The 21,096-nt window shown below is 38.1% G+C and overlaps 1 protein-coding gene across 6 annotated transcripts in view; it reads left to right on the top strand.

The window, feature by feature from the left end:
* The window catches only part of SLC12A6 (solute carrier family 12 member 6), a 97,121-nt gene that overhangs the window by 29,512 nt on the left and 46,513 nt on the right, over positions 1–21,096 (top strand). For 2 of the 6 annotated variants that reach the window (XM_064292221.1, XM_064292222.1), the window contains exon 2: positions 20,426–20,499. The exons of the other annotated variants lie outside the window; for them this stretch is intronic. In XM_064292221.1, coding sequence (XP_064148291.1) covers positions 20,433–20,499 — 67 coding nt within the window. In that variant the 5' untranslated portion in view covers positions 20,426–20,432. The remainder of the gene's footprint in view (positions 1–20,425; positions 20,500–21,096) is intronic. 6 annotated transcript variants of the gene reach the window in all.

Genomic DNA, 21,096 nt, shown 5'->3' with positions numbered 1-21,096 from the left:
CACACTCTGTCCCATAAGTTTCCTACCTAATCTTTTGAGTTTTTCTTGTCAGTTTGATCCCTTATAGATAGATCTTAAAAGGGCACAGTGTTCATGCATTTGTTCATGGAGGCAATTAGCTACACATTCCATTGCCGCCTCCTGTTCCTAGCTCTCTTTCTTCCTCTGTTGCTTCAGGCAAATAGAGACCAATTACTGTGCCCTGGGATGGCTGCTTGCAAGTTTTTAAGACCCTAGGCACTACTTTACGGAACTAGGAGGTAGAACAGAGGCACTAAACACTTTATTAGGCCAGTTAACTGGAATGTCCCATGAAACCATGACCCTAAACCTCCAAACCAAGGAACCAAATCCCATGAGGTGTTTGGTTATGCATTTTTTTTTTTTTTTGGTTGTAAATACACCTATCACACAACTTTTGCCAATTCAACTTTTTAAGGTATACAGCTTATTGATAGCAATTACATTAATTGGCTGTGCAACCCTACCCTTAATCAGTGCAGTTTTTCCATCACTGTAAACTGAAACTCAGTACTCCATGAATAGTTATCATCCCTTTTCCCCCTTCCTCCCGCCCCTGGTAACCACTAAGAAACTTTGGGCTCCATACTTTTGCCTGTTCTTGTCTTTTTATGTAAGTAAAGTCATACAATATTTGTCCTTTTGTGATTGACTTATTTCACTCAGCATAGTCTTCAAGCTCCATCCATATTGTAGCATGTATCAAGACTTCATTTCTCTCCCTAGCTGAGTCATTGTTTTTTTTATTTTCTGTCTCTACCACCTCTAGTCTTTATTTCATCTTTACTAGTTCCATTTGTGTTTGGGAAAATCTGCTTTCTTTTGAAAAGAGTGTTAAAATCATTTAATCTATTAGCAACCACCTAGAAAGGTTATAAAATTATTAGTAGCAACCAACTTTGTAATAAGTGACAATACTACCAGTTGCCATGGAGTCAACTCCGACTCCTGGCAACCTCGTGTGTGTCACGGTAGACGTGTGCTGTGTAGAGCTTTCAGTGGCTGATTTTTTGGAAGTAGATTGGCAGAGCTTTCTTCCAAGATGCCTCAGGGTTGATTTGAACCACCAACCTTCAGTTAGCACCAAGCATCTTAACCGTTGGCACTACTCAGAAACTTCAGTGACAGTACTAAAAAAAAAAAACTAGTTTTTTTTTTTTTTTTTTTTACTAGACTCAATTTATTTTTTTCTGTAGTAATTAATTTGAATAAGGAAGAAGTGGCAGATATAATCTAACTTGAATTTAATAAGGCTTTTTATTTTAGCGTTTCCCATGACTAGGCCAGAAGGTACAGAATCCACTTAAATGAACTGTTTTTTGCTAAGTGAACAAGTGTTGGGAATATATATCTAAAGTGCATTAATCTTTATTGTAGGCAGGGCTTCCAATTCATTCTGTTTCGAACCCCTGCTGAGAATTTGCATTTCTAACAAATTCCCAAGCAATGCTAATGCTGCTGGTTAGGAACCAATTCTGAGAACCACTGATAGCGCAGTGGTTCTCAAAATTTATTATACGTAAGAATCACCTGGGGATCTTGTTAAAATGTAGATTCTGATTCAGTGTGTCTGGGATGGAAGTGCAGATTCTCCATGGGGGTTCGAGCCAGTTAGAAGCTCTGATTGTAGAGTTAAAGTAGAGGGTAAGGAAGGCAGAGAAGGAGGGAAATGTATATAAGAAAATCTAAAAGATTTTTTTTTTTTACCTAGGAGTAAAATGTTCTTGAGGATAGGTGGTCTTTTTGGAGAGGTTGCCTGAAATTCAAGTTTTTTGTTCTCCTGAGTTAAAAAATTCTAAATTGATTGTGGTTTTGTTGCAAAGACTTGTAACACTGATCAGTTGTATTTATAGCCAGTCACTTTGTTCAATTGAATGTATTTCCTTCAATATCTGTGAGAAGAGAAAAATGTATTGTCATATAAATTTAACATATTTAGAAAGCAGATCATCCTTTAAAATATGTTTTAAAAGATGAGATGTATTTGCAGTAGATGGATGAGTAATTTGGGAAAAAATAGAATAATGAGTATAGCTAAACTAATGTAACGGATATCATGCTTGGTAAAGTGGAGGGGCAGCAAAAATGAGAGAAACACCCACAGTGAGATGAACTGACAGGATGGCTGCAACAATGCCTCTGACATACCAAAGATCGTGAGAATGGTGCAGGACTGGGAAGGATTTTGTTCTGTTGTACATAAGGCCACCATGAACCAGAGCTGATTCTACAGCAACTAACAACAACAACAAACTAAAAAAGTACATTAATTCTTGCCATGCTAGCTACTAGAGTATCAATGTAGTAGAACCCAGCTTGGAGCCCTGGTGGCACAGTGGTGAGAGCTCAGCTGCTAACCAAAGGGTCGGCAGTTTGAATCCACCAGCACTCCTTGGAAACCCTACGGGGCAGTTTTACCCTGTCCTATATGGTCACTGGAAACCCTGGTGGCGTAGTGGTTGTGCTACAGCTGCTAACCAAAAGGTCTGCAGTTCGAATCCACCAGGCACTCCTTGGAAATTCTGTGGGGCAGTTCAGCTCTGTCCTATAGGGTCGCTATGAGTTGGAATTGACTTGATGGCAACTGGTACAGTAGAATCCTGCTTAATTGTGGCTTTGAAGGGAAGAGCAGAAACTCAGACTTTCCTGACATCTGCTACCTCCCAGGCCAGTTTTGATGCCCCATCCAGTGTTTTCTCAGCAACCTGTTCATATACTACCAAAATAGCACTTAGCACACACTGTATTGAAATCATCTGTTTACTTCTGTGTTACCCAGTAGTATAAAACTATAGACGTCTTAAGGGCAGAGACCTTGTTGGATCATTTTTGTATCCCTGGGTCCCAAGCAAATTGTCTGGCACGATAATAGAGGCATTCCTTGAATGAATGATAAGATGCACACTACCTGTCTGCCTTCTTTGTTCACCATACACAGGTTCAGTGCAAGTATCATGTAAAGTGTTGCTCTTTTTCCTAAGGCTTATAAATATAACTTCCCCACCAAAGGCAGCAGAATGAGGTTGGAGCCAGGAACTTGTGTTTGAATCCCAGTCGTCCTAGTTATTACTAATTATTAGTAGTGGTACTTAGTTATAATTATTGCTTGAGTGACTTTGGGCAAGTTAGTTCTCTATGCCTTAGTTTGCTTATTGATAAAACAAAGGTAATAACAGCACCTGCTTTACAGGGTAGTTGAGGGTTAAATGGGATAATGAATGTAAAGCACTTAACACTGTGTATGACATAGTTAGCACTCAAATAACAACTGCTTTTATTTACTATTATTAGAGGTTTAATAAGGATGAAAGAAATACTTCTGGATAGCAGATTGTGATGATTAAGTTTGTGTATCAGATTGGCTGGGCCATGATTCTCAGTGGTTTGGCAGCATGAATGATGTAGTTAGCCTCCATTTTGTGGTATAATTACCTCCATGATGTGATCTGTTGAGATCAGTCAGTTGTAAGGGAAGTTTCTGCGAGTGTGTGGGCTGCATCCAACATATATGGACACTGTGGCAAAGTTTTCTGGCTTTTGCTCCCTCTGGATCCTGATCTGGCTCATCATCATCTGACCTCCGGTGTTTGGGACTTGACCCAGCGGCCTGCTGTATTGCCTACTAATCTTGGATTCATCAGCCTCTGCAGCCCATGAGCCAGCGGCCTGCTATCTGACCTGCCGTTCTTGGGTTCACCAGTCCCTGCCACCATGTGAGTCAGGAGAAGTCTCCAGCCTGACGCCTGATCCTTCGACTTAGAACTTGCCAGCCTCTGCAACAGCATGAACCATTCCTTGAGTTAAATCTCTACCTCCCTTTCTCTCAAACTCTATATATACACTCACCAGTTTTGCTTCTTTAGAGAACCCAACCTAAGACATTTGGTACCAGGAGTAGTTCTAGAGAAACAAAATTGTAAGGATGAGTTTTCTAAATTGGTTCTCAAGTCTAGTTAGTCTTAAAAATGTTGATTACTCCACTTCTAGTAGTAAAGAGTGCACTGCTAATCCATGAAGTGAGGTGGCAGTAGAAATACACAAAATATCACCACCAATGATCAAATATTGATAAGAGGCGAGGCTCTGAGTGATTGTATGTTTGCTACATTTCTACACTTCTATCAGAATGAAAAGTATAAGGAGGCTGATTGGTTGGACCTACATTCACTAGACAAAGTAGTGAAAGGAAGAGATGAGCCCAGGGCTTCAGAGTCACAGCTCAGGCACCACATAAACGACTTCAAAGTTGCCACTTGTACCCTGAAAGAAAGGCTTATTTTTTGTAGTAACAGCTGATATTGCCAAAAACCAAACCCAAAGTCTTATAAGAGTGACTGAATTACAGTGTCAGTTGAGTTCTGAAACTCTAATGGTATCTCACCTTAAAGTGAACATTGATTGGAAAGAAATGAGATCCTGAAACTTGGGATGGGGACATATGGGCAGATAATCAGGAACATGGGGACACTGAGCCCCTAAACTCCATTGAATCACTCCTGCCAACAGAAACAGCCCTCTTACTCCCATATAAAGAGATTACTCCCTCTTTGTCTCCTGAGCCACCCTCCCCAGTAAAACCCTTAGCCCCTCAACCCGCATGTGATGATATTAACCCAGCTGTGTCTGAAGAGCCTTTGTCTGAGTTACCACCTGGAGCTGCATCTGAGTCATTACCTAGGGCATTGCCTGTGGCAGATGCCTTACAGGACATCACTGCTGAGCCAGTTCCTTGAGATAAATCTCTCTCTCTCTCTCTCTGTATTTGTACTTCACTGGTTTTGCTTATCTAGAGAACCCAACTTAAGACACAGATGATTAAAAAGAAAATGTTGCCTGGAGGGAACCCTGGATGGGTATTTCAGAGGAGGGGACACAACTGATTCTTGAAGGGAAGTGTAGAGAAGCACATTACAAGCAGGAGGAACAATCTGAAGATTTGAGATGGTGTAGCTTGTGTGGGAAACAAAAGTATAGGGTGATTGGTGAAGTCAGATAAGATACGGTTAGCCAGAGAGGGAGATTGAGGCCACTGAGGAAGTTATATCAAGTTCATCCTCTTCTCCACACTGTGGGATAGTGGATGTTACTGCCCTTTTAGAGATAAAGAAATTAAGGCTAGGGAGAGAAAGTCACTTGCCTCAGGCCACATGGTGAGTAAATCCTGTGTGCTTCTCACCACACCATGATGCCAAGTCCTAGATTTTTAAAAAATAAAAGAAAGTTACTTTGTATCTTAATGTACATAGGCCACAGGATTTGATGTGAGCATTAACAAATCTGTGATTTTCTTTATAGGAACAATATAATAATTTTGCTGTTTATTGCCTTTTTTTTTAATCAGGTGTCAATGCCATTTTCATTCATTTATTTAAATATATATTGTTTGTGTAAGTATTTTTGTGAAACCGTTGTTCCAAATCTTTTCTCCTCAACCCCTCAAATCTTCTTATACTGTCTATGGATTAGGCAGATTTGGACTGCTGGACTTGTCTTCACTTAATACAGATAACAGATTGGAAGATTTCCCCTCCCTTTGAAATAGGGTTCTAATGAAATTTTAAAAAAGGGACCAGTAGCAAAATAGGGAGGAAGCTCTACTGGTATTGAACAGTATCTCTAAACATTAACTCACAAATCCAAAGTAATCCAAATTATATGAAGAACATAGTAGGAGAGAGATTTCATGTTATAGTGGAGTTTAAATTTTATTAAGAACCTACAGTTGGTTAACTAAACATTGGTTTCGCGTGTTACCCGTGAAAGCTTATGTTCTAAAGGTGCTCTGATCTCCTTTTGTTGACCAAATTAAAATAGATTGAAAAGACAACTAAAGAGCTTGTCTGTGTTCGTAAAGATCTTTTCTGAATTAAAGATTTAAAAGCGTTTTATTTATTTTGTCCCTTTAGCTAGTCACATGAGGCTTCTATAAACCCATTAACATAGAAATTGAGATCTGCATTTTTTAAATCTCAGGGTGAAAATTTATCCTTAAACTTGCTTTGATGAGGCATGGTTTTCTGCTTTCCTCCCATCTCCTCAATATTTTGCCATTGTCAGAAAGACCAACACATCCCTGAAATACCTTCCCAGTTCTTTTTAACATCACTGTTACTAGATGTAAGACTTTAATATAAGAATACAAGTTTGAGTCTGATTCCTTTCAGTTCTTTATATCTTAGAACTTTATTTAGTAGATTATGACCCTTCTTTGTCATATTAAACTCCGACAGTCATCCCCTCTTTCAGCACTGCTTTCCCCAATGTTCTAGGACCTCTCACTCCCAAAATCCCCCTTGCTTAGTGTATGGACCCTCTGTGTACTGTCTGCTACTTTTGTCCCATATCTCTCCAACCCCTTGCCCCTTCTGGGAGATATACGGGATTGAAACAGATTTAATTCTATAAGGTAAAATTTCTACAAAATACACACATCTGTATTACTAAGTGTTTGTACCTTCTTTACGCAAAGCAACATATAGTTTAGGAATATAAAAATGCATTAAATGTAATTTAGCATATTTTAAAATATTTGAAATGCTTTTAGTTTTCAGACAAATTTAGATATATGACATAGGTTAAGAAATTGATTATAAGCTGGTAAACTTTAAAGAATCTAGCATGTCTTGGTTTTGCCAGGTTCAAAGGGGAAACAATTTCATGTAGAAAATGCCAACAACATTATAGTAATAATACTGGCCACCACTGTTGAGCACCTACTGTATGCCAAGTACTTTACAAATACTGGCTCATTTAATTCTCACAACAAGCAAGGCAGGTAATCATTATCACCATTTTAGAGATGAGAAAAACGAGGCCCCAAGAGTTAGATAGGTTATGTGGCAGATTTGGAACTCAAACTAAGGTCTGTGTGACTCTAAAGCCTTTTTTCTGTCTCTCACACCACAGTCTCTCTAAACGTATACATAATTAATGTTTTCTGAAATAGTCTGCTCTGTGAGTGGCTCTACTCAACAGTTATTAATTCTTCTTAGGCTCCATTTCTGTTGTCTTCATGAAGTTCTCAAAATTAATTAAAAGTTAACTGCTTCCTCTACCTTTTCATGTGTTGAATTGTTTTTTCATTGCTATAAGATGTTGTTGTGCGTTGTGTATATTTCCAAGTGTAGAATATTCTTCCAGGGATATCTGTATATCTGTGTGTGTATGTGTGTGTATGTGTATATATAATCACTGAAGGTATTCAAGATGTGTTTATTTTAATGTGTATTAGAAAAATGTTAATATTTCATGGATCTCATTACTCAGGATGAAGCTAGGTAAAAAAACAAGTCTAGAGAAAAATGTTAATGTAAATAAAACATATATATGAAAATGGTGGATAAGCAACAAATTATTTTGATCCATTCCAAATCTTTATATGGTAGATTATTAGATGTCCTCATTTTCTTTCCTCAACATACAGCCTCTTGTGACAAAAGATTCCAATGGTTGTATTAGAAATGGTGAACCTATAGTAAGAGGCCTTCTCAAAAACTGCTTTCGTCTTTCCCCTACTTCATCTCCTTTTTCATATATTTGGCTTCATCTCAACGCTAACTCTCCTCTCTCCCTCCTTCTACTCCCTGCCTGCCATAAAAAAAAAAAAATTACATACACTTGCATTCAGTTTCATCACTTCAAGAGAGCCTCATGTTCATTTCCTGCAAGATGACTTGCATGATCTTCTACCCCAACTCTGATCATTCCATTAGTCAGTCTCCTTCGGCACATAAATATACTTTGCAGTATGCCTTGAACTTGTAATAGCTTGGTAATTGTATTTGTTTCTCTTCAGTTGTATTATGAATTAGATGTAGGTGGAGGGATAATGTTTTACTATTTTTTGAAAATTACATATTTTTCTATTTTATTATTAAAAATTTCAAACCTGTGCAGAAGTTCATTGAACTTTTTGTTTGTTTGTTTGTTTTAATTCTTTATGTTAGAGATATCAACCTTTTGTTTGTGGTATAACCCATTGCCATCGAGTTGATTCCGACTCATAGTGACCCTATAGGACAGATGAGAACTGCCGCATAGGTTTCCAAGGACTAGCTGGTGGATTCAAACTGCTGACTTTTCGCTTAGCAGCCTGAGCTCTTAACCACTGAACCACCAGGTCTCCTGTTTGTGATTATAAGTTGGAAATATTTTTTTCCAGCCAACTTTTATTTTTACAGTTTTATTAACGTATAGTTGACATAAGATAAACCGCATGTACTTACAATATACAATTCGATGAGTTTTGACTTACATATAGACCTGTAGAACCATTATAATCAAGATAGTGAACATTTCCATCACCCCCAAAAGTTTCCTTGTGCACTTTTATAATCCACCACCTAATAAGGTCTTCATGAACTGAAGCCAACCTGATGGCCACTGACAACTGCCCCACCCCCATCCCCAGGTCCTCAAGCAACCACTAATCTGCCTTTTGTTACTATACATTAGTTTGCATTTCCTAGAATTTTATATAAATGGAACTATACAGCATATACTCTGTTTTGTCTGGTTGCTTTTGTACAACATAATTATTTTGAAATTCATTCATCTAGTCATTATCTTTTAGCTCTGACTATGATTAAGGAAAAAAAAAAAGATTTTTTTTCTTTCTTTATGATTAAGATCTTCTTTCTCAGGTTTTTTTTTGCAGAGCTTAACATTTAGGGCACCAGTTAAAAACAGTATACAGCCCACAGATGTTTGGACTTCACAGAGGTCCAAATTTTTACTTATTTGCCAAGGTTTGAAAGTTTTGAGGGTTTGTCTTTAAACAGGACATTTACTTTTCAGAACGCATTCTTGGAAAATGGCTGCCTAAATACCTCACTATACTTCCATTCCTAATTCCGGTCTGTATCTGCCTTTCTTGAGCCAAATGACCCCTAGATGCATTGAACAGTTGGGTACAAGTGAGGCCTTGGACTCTGGGGGAGTTCTGTCAGGGAGAACTAGCACAGGACTTTGTTCCTCATGGGCAGGGGCGGATTACACAATAGGATGCTTACCAGATCATCTGTAGTGGACAATTTCACGTTTTTTCACCACATCAAATATTCTGCTTCTGTGTATGGCTGACATCTTTCTCCCAGTGCTACAGCATTTTTCTTACAGAATCAAAGCCTCTCTTCAAATTTAAAATCCTTGATGGGCTGGATGACCCAGTAGGCAAGATAAGCACAAAATTACTTGTGCTTACTTACTAATCTGTAGTGAACAGTTTCACAAAGATGTAGTGAAAGCCATGTGAAATTGTTCACTACAGACTAGTAAGCACAAGTAATCCCGTGTTTACCTTGTTTATTGTATAATCCACCCGTGCTCATGGACTGGGCAAGAGCCTGGAGAGCCTCAGGGTGAGGATCAGAATGGCAAATCCAGGAAAAAGCTTTGGTTGGTAGAAATCCATGGACTCCTTGGGGGGAAGAAGAGAGGGGAAGAACCGGGGGTCTACGATCTCTCCACCTGAGGATGGAAGAAGTAAGGAGACCTGAGAGCAAGGAGGCTTCCTCCTGGACCACCACAAGGGCCAGCAACTTGTCTGCTGCTGTGCTGCCAGCCCATAGGGGTAGAGAGTGCTTTGCCTTTCTTTTCTCTTCAGACTGCCACCACCTGTAACCCTCCAACAACTAAACATGAACCCCTATGAGGTGACAAAGAAAAACAACCCATTTGAGGGAGCCAGGCAACTAAAACTCGTGTAGGATAAATGATATACTGGGCCAGCTAGACAGAAATGCTGGAGAAGACAGATGGTAATTTGAATTTGAAAATAATAAGAGCTTTAAGGATTCACTGGAGCAAAAAACATGATTTCCCAGCTAAATACTTATTACCATCTGACTCTTAATCCATGCACACACACACTTTTTTTTTTTTTTTAATTATCTCCTCTGGAATGTAAGCACTATGAGAGCAGGAACTTCTTCTCTTGTATACACTGCTGATATGTTATGAAAACCTAAGGACTAGAACATTATTTTGCACATACTAGGCATCTAATACATAACTGTTGAATGAAGGAATGAATGAGTATGATCAATTATTGGCCTGGAAGATTTTGTAAAAGAAATATTTGCAGACCCAAAAGTACAGTGATTTAAAAAAGATAAGAGACTGGAGGATTGACTCTATCCTGAATCTGGAGACCTAATGTGGCTGATATAGACAGAGGAGAAGCAATAATTAAATGAGTAAAAGAAAATTTCCTAAGCTAAAGAAGACTTTATTATGCAGATTGAAGTTCCAGGAAAGATCAGTGATGCAAAACTTAGGTATATCCTGGTAAAACTCCTGAGCTCCAAGGATTCAGAGACCATCTTGCAGTGCCCCAGTTAGAACAGGTGACGCCTATAAAGTGTCAAACTGGCTTCAGAATTCTAATCCACAACACGGAAAATTAGGACAGTGGAAGAGTATCTACAGACTCCAGAAGGAAAAGATTGTAATCCCAAATTCCTGTTCCGGGTGACGATATCATTCCCCCTACCAGCTAGAAGTATGTATACAAATATAAAAAATTTTTAGAATTTGTATCACCCATTTAACCCCTCTGAGAATATTCAAGAAAGGATTTTAACCAAATAGTAAATGAATCAGAACACTGATCCCAAGACGAAAGGGATGGAAATAGTGGAAAATGACAGACTCTCTGGGGATGTGCTCTGTAAATGCTTCAGGGAACAATTCAATATTTGTGTTGTTTAAGTACTAAATGAGTCACAGCACAGCCTCAGAATTGCAGGAGGAAAAAGAAGTAAAAGCTGGCCAGAGGTTTCAACTCGGAGATGAGGAAAGGAAAAATTACAATAATAAACCCACATCTTAATATAGCATATCATTTTCTAAGAGTAGAAGAATGTGTGTCTAATTGAGACTAGAAAAAGAGAAAACTATGTAATAAAACTACAAATTTTAGAAGATTTCCAAAATTAACAAATTTCAAAATAATTTGATCAAACTAGCAAAAATAAGGAAAATTAAAAATAGCAAGGTGAAATAAAGTGAGCTAGAAAGATTAAAATCAAGTATAGCAGAGATTACACTAAATGTGAACTGATAATTCTTCCATTAGATGTTAAAATTGGATTAAAAGAACAAAGCCGATTGTATTCTATTTGTAAGAAACACAAAACAATAAAGGATGGAATTAAATTTGACCAAAGATAACAGACAAATCAGACAATGGAATTTAAGGTTAAAAAAGCACTATATAAATAGTGACATAATGTTAGAAGGCATAATTTATGAAAAAGCTTTAAACGTTATAACCTACATATATCAAATGTCATGGCCATTAAATATAATGAAGCAAAAATATGAAAGAGCTTGATTTCAACCAAAATATTTTCGTAATATACCATTTCAGAATTGGATAAATTTAATAAAGTAGTAAGAATCTACAAATTTGAGTAATATCAAAAATAAAATGGCTAGGACTTTGCCTCTCTCAAAGAGAATATACAACTGATGTGTGTGTTTCCATGCAACATTTACAAAAATCAAATGTTGACAACAAAGAAAACCTTAGCATAAATATAGAGTTGTCACATGGAAATTGAGAATTTTGGCTGCTTTGGAAAAAAATCACAGTCTGGCAGTGCTTGCTATATTGTCCCCTGGCAATATATGTCTGAAGTTCCATAGCAGATTCCTCCTGCCCAATAAAGGGCAGTTTGTCGTAATCCCCACTCGCCTTGCTTATAGCATATGTACTAGATTTTGAAGGTCATTGTTGATGCTCACTCAGAATTGGTGACAGATCTGCCTGTACCTCCTATTGTCTCCTTCCACCTCTGCCTGTCTAGAGCCCAACATTGTCCCCCAGTGCCATCAGTTCCACCTCCAGCATATGGCTGTCCCAGCCTTCCTGCACTGTCATGGGATCCTGCTGCAGGAGATGGGCCTGAGATGGGCCAGGGCCATGTCTATCACTCTTTCATGCATTCTGCACACCAGATATTTTGAATGTTCTTAAGTGTTTATGCTTCCACACATTTGTCCTGTCTTCCTGGAATTTTCTTTCCTCCAATTTCCTAGCAAACTCCTACTCCTCCTTTAAGACTGAGCTCAAACATCACTTCTTTCTTAATGACTTCTGTGATCACACCAGGGAATGGTAAGTATACACTCGATAGTTTTTTTTTTTTTTTTTTACAAACCTCTGTTACAACACCTTTGATCACTCTGATGAAATTACTTGTTTTGCTTCTATCTGCTGTAAGTTCCTTAAGGGTAACTACTATGTTCTGTTCATCTTTGTATATCCCTAGGGCCTAGTACATAGTCTGGGACGTCTAGGTGTTTAATAAATATTTGTTGAATTAATAGGTTGATCAATAAAATGGTAATACAAAGCTGCATATACCCAACAGTTCAGAGGAAGAATTAAACCTTTAGGAAGTTAAACCTCAAGATAGGTTTAAGGAAAGAAGAAGCCCTTAAGTTGAGCCTTCAAAGGATATAGAAGTCAGGTAAATGGAGAGGTGGGAAAAGGAAATTTTCAATGAAAAATTGATATGAACAAAGATGGGTAGGTCTAAAATAAAGGCTCACCTAGCATTCCAGAGAGAGTGTGGAGACTGACCCCTCTGGAGCAGAGGGCTCATGATAAGAACAACAGATGATAAGGTTAGAAAAATGTAAGCTAGGACTAGATTATAAAGGAGCTCAAATGCCAGGATGAGAATTTTGGAGTTATTCCTATAAGCCAGAGGGCCCAAACAAGTAAACCAGCATCTAGTTATAGGTCTCTCTACGAGCATATAGTTAGTTATAGGTCTGTCTAAGCCATTAGCTTTTGCTACCACCAACCACCACAGTCTTAGAATTCACAGTAGGAATGGAAGCAGAGCCTACAAAGGCAACTTGAGTCAGTACCCCACACATGATGTCACAATATAAATAAATAAAAACTGTCTTCCTCAAGTGGCCATCAAAGATGCATCAATTGATCTCTACCTGGAGCAAAGGATAATGAAGAACACCAAAGACACAAGGAAAATATGAATCCAAGAGACAGAAAGGGCCACATAAACCAGAGACTCCATCGGTCTCAAACCGGAAGAACTAGATTGTGCCTGGCTACAACCAATGACTGCCCTGACAGGGAACACAACAGAGAATCCCTGATGGAGCAGGAGAACAGTGGGATGCAGACCTAAAGTTCTCATAAAAAGACCAGACTTAATGGTCTGACTGAGACTGGAGGGACCCCGGAGGTCATGGACCCCGGACCCTCTGTTAGCCCAAGACTGGAACCATTCCCAAAGCCAACTCTTCAAACATGGATTGAACTGGACTATAAGACAGAAAATGTTACTGGTGAGGAGTGAGCTTCTTGCCTCAAGTAGATATGAGACTACGTGGGCATCTCCTGCCAGGAGGCGAGATGAGAAGTCAGAGGAGGACAGGAGCTCGTTGAATGGACGTGGGGAATACAGGGTGGAGAGGAGGAGTGTCCTGTCACTTTAGGGGGAGAGTAGCTACGGTTACAGAGGAAGGTGTGTATAAGCTTTTGTGTGAGAGACTGACTTGAATTGTAAACTTCCACTTAAAACAAAGTCTAAAAAACTGTCTTCACAAAATGGTTGAGGACTCCTGAAAGTAGTTTTTTATTTGTTTTTTAAGCAATGAAGCAACATGATAAAGGCAGCTTTTTAGGATTACTAGTCTGGAGGAAATGCAGGTTTGTTTGAAGATGGGAGGATCAGTAGCAGGGAGTAGAATTTCACCGTTTTAATGGTCCAAGCTACAAAGGATGAGTCTAAGTGATGGTTGTTGTTAGTTGCTGTCAAGTTGATTTCTGACTCATGGCGATCCCATATGTGCAGAGTAGAACTGCTCTCTAGGGTTTTCAAGGATGTTACCTTTCTCAAGCAGATCGCCAGGCCTTAAATCTGAGGTGCTCCTGGGTGGGTTTGAACTACCAACCTTTCAGTTAGTAGTCTGGTGTGCAGTGGAAAAGAAGAGATTGGTATGGAAGCATAGTGAAGCTGCAGTTGACTGGATTGGGTGACTAGATGTGGAGAATGAGAAAAGGAGAGAAATGAAAAGTTGGAAACACATAATGCTGAGTGGTTTCATTTCCCATCTTACCCATTTTTGTTATTAATGACAACACTCTTTTTTCCAATCAGGTACATTAAATCTTATTATTTTACCCCAGGAGTAACTCTATTATCTGTGCACTAATTGTCAATCCCTCTGACTAGACTGTCTCCTTTCTCCATTTCCCTCACCTGTTCTTGTGCTTTAGATGAACTATTCATCCTTCAAGATTTAGCTCAGGGATCCCCTTGACACCATTGCAGAATGCTCTTTTATTTTGTTTTCTTCTGAAATCCCACTGTTTTTGTACCTACATTGTAACAGTTATCTTACTGTTTCTTAATTGTTTGTGTATTTCTTTCCCCTCTAAACCCCTTGAGAACAAATACCTTTTTTTGGTATCCATAGTGCCTTGCAGAGTACCTGACATATAGTAGGCACTCAAAGTATCAGTTGAATTAAAAAGAACTATTACTGCTATTCTAGAAACCACATTAGAGACTTATTAGCACATGGAAAAATTATAGTTTTCTAATAATAAGTGTGCTGTCCTGTCTCTAATAGATCTGGCATTCAATTCATTTTGCATATTACACTCTTGCTTCATTACCTAAAAGATTGCATTCATTTGTTAAACTTGTACACAGAGAATTTGAGTGGTTTCCCATGTCCTTTAGACTTCTCTATTTGGAAACCCTGGTGGTATAGTGGTTAAGACCTACAGCTGCTAACCAAAAGGTCAGCAGTTCGAATCCACTACGAACTCCTTGGAAACTCTATGGGGCAGTTCTGCTCTGTCCTATAGGGTCGCTATGAGTCAGAATCGACTCGACGGCAATGGTTTTTTTTTTTATTTGGCTTCCTAGACTTTTCCTAATATAACCCAATCCTTTCAAACAAACCATCCCAGAGATATGCCATGGTTTATTTTTTTAATGCTTAAAATTAATTTAAAAGTTGTTAATGTGATAAAAGACGTTTATGAAAAACTCACAGCTAACATCATCTCAATGGTGAAAGACTGAAAGCTTTCCCCCTGAGACCTGGAATAAGACAAGGATGCCTGCTTTTACCACTGCTATTCAACATTGTACTGGAAGTTCTAGCCCGAGCAATTTAGCAAGAAAAATAAATAAAATGCATCCAAATTAGAAAGGAACAAGTAAAATTATCTCTGTTCACAGAGGACATGATGATAGGCAGGCAGACAGACAGATAATTCCAAAGAATCCACAAGAAAGCTCCTAGAGGTAATTCATAAGTTCAGCAAAGTGGCAGGGTACAAGATCAACACACAAAAATCATTTGCATTATTATGCACCAGCAATGAACAATCTGAAAAGGAAATTAAGAAAACAGTTCCATTTGCAGTAGCATCTAAAAGAATAAAATACCTAGGAATAAATGTAGCCAGGGAGGTGAAAGACTTGTATACTGAAAACTAAAAACCATTGCTGAAAGAAACTAAAGAAGACCTAAGTAAATGGAAAGGCATCTCATGTTCATGGACTGGAAGACTTAATATTGTTAAGATATCAATATTACCCAAAGTGATCTACAGATTCAATGGAACTCCTATCGAATTTCCAACAGCCTTTTTTTGCACAAATGGAAAAGCCGATCCTCAAATTCATATAGAATTGCAAGGGGCTCTGAATAGCCAAAACAGTCTTGAAAAAGAAGAACAAAGTAGGATTCACACTTGGCAATTGCACAACATATTATAAAGGCTACAGGAATCAAAACAGTGTGGTACTGGTATAAGGTACCATACATACATCTATGGAGGCCAGTTGATTTGCAACAAGGGTGCCAAGTTATTGAATGAAAAAAGAATAGTCTCTTCAACAAATGGTGCTGGAATAGCTGGATCTCCACATGCAAAAAAAAAAAAAAAAAGTTCGATCCATACCTCATATGAAAATTAACTCAAAATATATCAAAGACTTAAATGGTTTTGTACATAAAACTCTTAGAAGAAAGCATGGAGGTAAAGCTTCAAGATCTTATTCTTGATAATGGATCTTAATTATGACACCAAAAGCTCAAGCCACAAAAGCGAAAATAGATAAATTGAATTTTATCAAAATTAAAAACTTTTGTGCATCAAAGAACTTTATCAAAAAAATGAAGGGACAGCCTACAGCATGGAAAAAGATATTTGGTAACCACGTTTCTGGTAAAGGTTTAACACCCAGATTATATAAAGAATTCAAAACAAAGAGGCAAACAACCCAATTAAAAAATAGGCAAAGGATTAGAATAGACATTTCTCCAGAAAAAGTATACAAATGGCCAATATGCACATGAAAGGATGCTCCAAGTCATTGATCATTAGGGAAATGCAAATCAAACCACAATGAGATACCACTCACATCCCTTAGGGCGGCTATTATCAGAAAAATGGATGTGGAGAAATTGGGACCCTTATGCATTGCTGGTGGTAATGTAAAATGCTGTAGCTGCTATAGAAAACATTTTGTCACTTCCTCAATAAGTTAAACATAGAATTACCATACGATCCAGCAATGCCGCTTCTAGGTAGTTAGACAAAAGTCATGAAAGCATAGACTCAAACAGATACCTGTATACCAGTGCTCATAACAGCATTATTCACAAAAGTCAAAAGGTGGAAACAGTCCAACAGTGCATCACTGGTGAATGGCTAATTGAAATGTGGCATATACATACAATGGATTCAGCCACAAAGAAAAATGAAGTTTTGATACAGGCTGTGACATAGAAAACCATGAAAACATTATGCTGAGCGAAATACACCCACTTCTCACTTATCAACAGGGTTAGGTTCCAAAGACCAGGTAATTATGCAAAAATTAGCATTATTAAAAAATGGAGAATGACCACATCAGATCACAAAATGAAGGATGACTACATCATTGCATAACTCCCAGATTACATCATTATATAACTGCCAAACCACTGAGAATCATGGCCCAACCAAGTTAACACATAACCTTAACCAGCATTACTCTCACCTGGCACCTTGGCATTCCTTACTACCACAGGTATGTCATTAATGTGCAAATAGTAGATTTTTTACAATTGTTGTATATGTGAAATGTCAGATAATGAGATAATAAATGAGGAGTGGGTGTAAGTCAGACACAAAAGGAAAAATATATGATCTCACTTATATGAAATACCTAGAATAGGCAAATGCAGACAGACAAAAATTTATTAGTGGTTACCAGAGGCTGGGGAGAGGGTATTGGGGGGTTACTACTGAAGGGGTACAGAGTTTCTGTTTGGGATGATGAAAACTTTTAGAAATGGGTGGTGGCGATGGCTGTACATGATATACCACCACCCACTGCTGTCAAGGTGATTCTGACTCACGGTGACCCGGTAGGACAGAGTAGAGCTGCTCCCTAGGGTTTCCAAGGCTGTTAATCTTTACGGAAGCAGACTGCCACATCTTTCTCTTGAGGAGTGGCTGGTGGTTTGAACCATTGACCTTTTGGTTAACAGTTGATCACTTTAACCACCGCACCACCAGGGCTCCTTTCTACATGACATAAAACCAAAACCAAACCAAACCAAACCCAGTGCTGTCAAGTCGATTCCAGCTCATAGTGACCCTGTAGGACAGAGTAGAACTGTCCCATAGAGTTTCCAAGGAGTGCCTGGCGGATTCGAACTCCGCCGACCCTTTGGTTAGCAGCCATGTAGCACCTAACCACTACGCCACCAGGGTTTCCCTGTACATGATATAGAGACCCTAAAATTATATGAGGTTTTGACCAGAGTAAGAGGAGCTAAAGTAAGGTTCAGGCCTAGAATTCATTTCATGTGAGAATTTGTTTAAGATTATAGTTACTGCTAGAATCCATTAGAAGTTATAGTTCATTGCTACGAAAAGTTGCAGGAAGAAATCAGAGTGCAAGCTAAAACTCATTGTTTTCCCTACCAAGAGAAGGAATGTCCATGAAGGGTACTTCATTTTAATTGGCAAAGAGGCTGTGCTACAGAGCAGTTATGTTCTCACAAAGGCGTGTATTGCAATTTCCTTGTGACTGACCTGGGAACATGTTGCAAGTCACTAAGGCAAAAACAAATGTTGCTGGAACCAGCTTCCTCATAGTAACCAAATGGTATCTAGCCAACAAAGACTCTTTAAACCAACCATGTATTCCCACATGTTAACCTTCCCATCTTTGACATTGATGCATATTAATGAATAGCCAATCAGAATTTTTTAAATTTCACTTGTTTCTGTAACAGTATATTAGAGACTCACTGATGGTGACTGAGTGGATTCTGCTAGTATCTTGTGTCCATCACACCCTGGCAGATCCCTCATTGCAATGATTGTCTTTGCCTTGGCTTAATAAAAATCTCTTCTGATTACATTTGCATCTGGGGTCTTTTTCCCCTCCTGCAACAACATGGTGAATGTAATTAATGTCATTAAATTATAGATTTTAAAATGGCTAAAGTGGCAACTATCTTGTTATACGTACTATAGTAAAAATAAAAACCCTAGGCTGAGACCTGTTTCTACTGTAATTCTCCTGGATAGAGCATTTCAGCTTTCTCTGAACTGGTTTCCTCTGGAATGTGAGAGTGATTCCTCCTCTCAGGATTGCTTTCTGAATTTGGTATGATGATAGTAGGAAAGTTTCCCTATATAATGTGCTTTAGAGACTACTTTTAAATCTTTTGATTTTTAAGTATTATCTTTCCATTTATTGAATATTTTTTCTTAAACTGAGTCAGTACTTTTATTTAAAACATTTAAAAAGGCATCTATCTTATTTAGTGCTGCTATAACAGAAATACCAGAAGTAGATGGCTTTAACAAACAAATTTATTTTCTCACAGTTTAGGAGGCTAGAAGTCCAAATTCAAGGCGCTAATTCTAGGAGAGGGCTTTCTGTCTCCACCAGCTCTGGGGGAAGACCTTTGTCTCTTTTCATGGTGATCTTCATGTGGCATGGCATCTGTCTCCCTCCTTCTGTGCTTGCTTGCTGCTTACTTGCTCAATCTGGTCTTCGTATGTCTTAAAGAGATTGATTTAAGACGCAACCCGCACTAATACTGCCCTATTAACATAACAAAGAAATCCCATTCCCAAATGGGATTATAACCACAGGTATAGGGGTTAGGATTGAGTACACATATTTTGGGGAGACACAGTTCAATCCATAACAGCAACTTTGTCACTAAATGAAATACCAGTATCACTTTCCATAAATAGAGTATGAACTAAAAATAGATACATTACAAACACTATTAATCTTCCTAGATCCTGTTGCTAAGCAGAAGCTGCGCCTGTTAAAAAAAGACACTAGCAAATTTGGAAGAGATGTTGAAAATACTCCAGCATGCAACAACAAAAAAAGATGTGCTTCAACTCTCAATTAACTATATTGATGGCAGGGGTTGGGGCAGAAGGTAGAATCAACCTGGTAACCTAAAATCACTTAAAATGTTTCAAGACACATAGTACAAAACTAATTTAAAAAGCTTTTAGTTAAAATTGCAATTAATATTTATGTATTCTTACAGAAGTCATTAAAAGTATAAAATTAACACAAGTAAATAGTTGGGTTACTAATTTTTTTTGCAGATATAAAAACAGGACTACATTTACTGTGTGGTCTTTATCTCTTCCTAGTTTCTCTGCCTTTTCATTCCTAACTTTATACTGGACTCTGTAGCCATGTTAGCATCCTTTTGCCTTCCCCATGCCTTGCCTTGCTCTGGGTAAAAAAAAAGTGGGAGAAGGGAGTTCTTACTGGGGTAGGCAGTGTTTTCGAATCCTTCTTTGTGGTATGCAGTGTGGCAATATGGCCATCTATGGTTGCTATGTAGTTCCATGAACTAGACTCGTATTTTGAGGATTCGTAATATAATTATTTCATGAATGCCTTGTAATTTCCTTTACCTTTACTATTTTATCCCTGGATAATTAAGAGTTAACTAAATTATTAATATTCAGTCTTGTACTAAAATTTTGTGGACAACTGGTCATAAACTAGTCAGAATCCAGGTTCAAGCCCAGTCTTTGAAGTTTACACTCGGTTTTTTTATGACCTTGGATGAGGATGGCGCAGGACCGAGCAATGTTTTGTTCTGTTTAACATAGGGTTGCTATGAGTCGGAAGAAACTGGACGGCACCTGACAACAACAGCATGACCTTGGCCAAACCATTGAGCCTAACTTAGCTTTAGTTCTTTATATGGTTAATGATTGTAATATTATTTTCTATCTATAAAAATCAAATGAAAATGTGAAAGCATTTTAAAAATTGTAAAATGTTATTAAATATAAGATACTATTGCCACTATCCTTTCTAAAGCATTTCTTATGTTGAATTTGACTCTTCAGCTAGATTATGAGCTTCTTAGAGGCAGAAAGTATACTCGCTCCTTTATTCCTGACAGTATCTGGAACAGCTTTAGGTATGTTGAACACTTATTGAATAAATTATCATTGTTTATTTGAATTGGAGTCATTAATAAAAATGTACAAGTAATGTAGTGGAGTCCTGGGTGATGAAAAAGTTAATGTGATTGGCTGCTAACTGAGGGTTGGCAGTTCAAGTCCACCCGGAGGTGCCTTGGAAGAGAAGCTTCACCATCTATTTCTCAAAATCCAGCCATTGAAAACCCTGTGGAGTACAGTTCTACTCTGATACACACACGAGGTCGCCATGAGTTGGAATCGACTTGATGGCAACTGATTTTTAGTGATGCAGTACAGGCAGTTTAGTACAGGCAGTACTCAATAATTACTACTGTTATTTTATCACAGAATCCCAAATCATATGTTAGTGCATATTTGGTTCAAACTGTAAGTTTATCAAACTGAGATGAGCCTAGTGATGAAACTACTGATTACATGGTTGTAATTTTAAGTTAATGTGTATTCAGTCCAACACTTACATCAGTGCCAGTAGTTCAACCACATTACTTTTGTATTTTTCTGAGTACAATTGGACGATAAAATGTTTAAAGTTTAGAGCTCTAAGAAATATGCCCACCTAGCTAAATTCAATC

This window comes from Loxodonta africana, chromosome 10, assembly GCF_030014295.1.
Source record: "Loxodonta africana isolate mLoxAfr1 chromosome 10, mLoxAfr1.hap2, whole genome shotgun sequence".
In the NCBI taxonomy this organism is placed as follows: domain Eukaryota; kingdom Metazoa; phylum Chordata; class Mammalia; order Proboscidea; family Elephantidae; genus Loxodonta; species Loxodonta africana.
The sequence above is the reverse complement of the archived record's forward strand: the minus strand, read 5'-3'. Positions and strand labels throughout refer to the sequence as shown.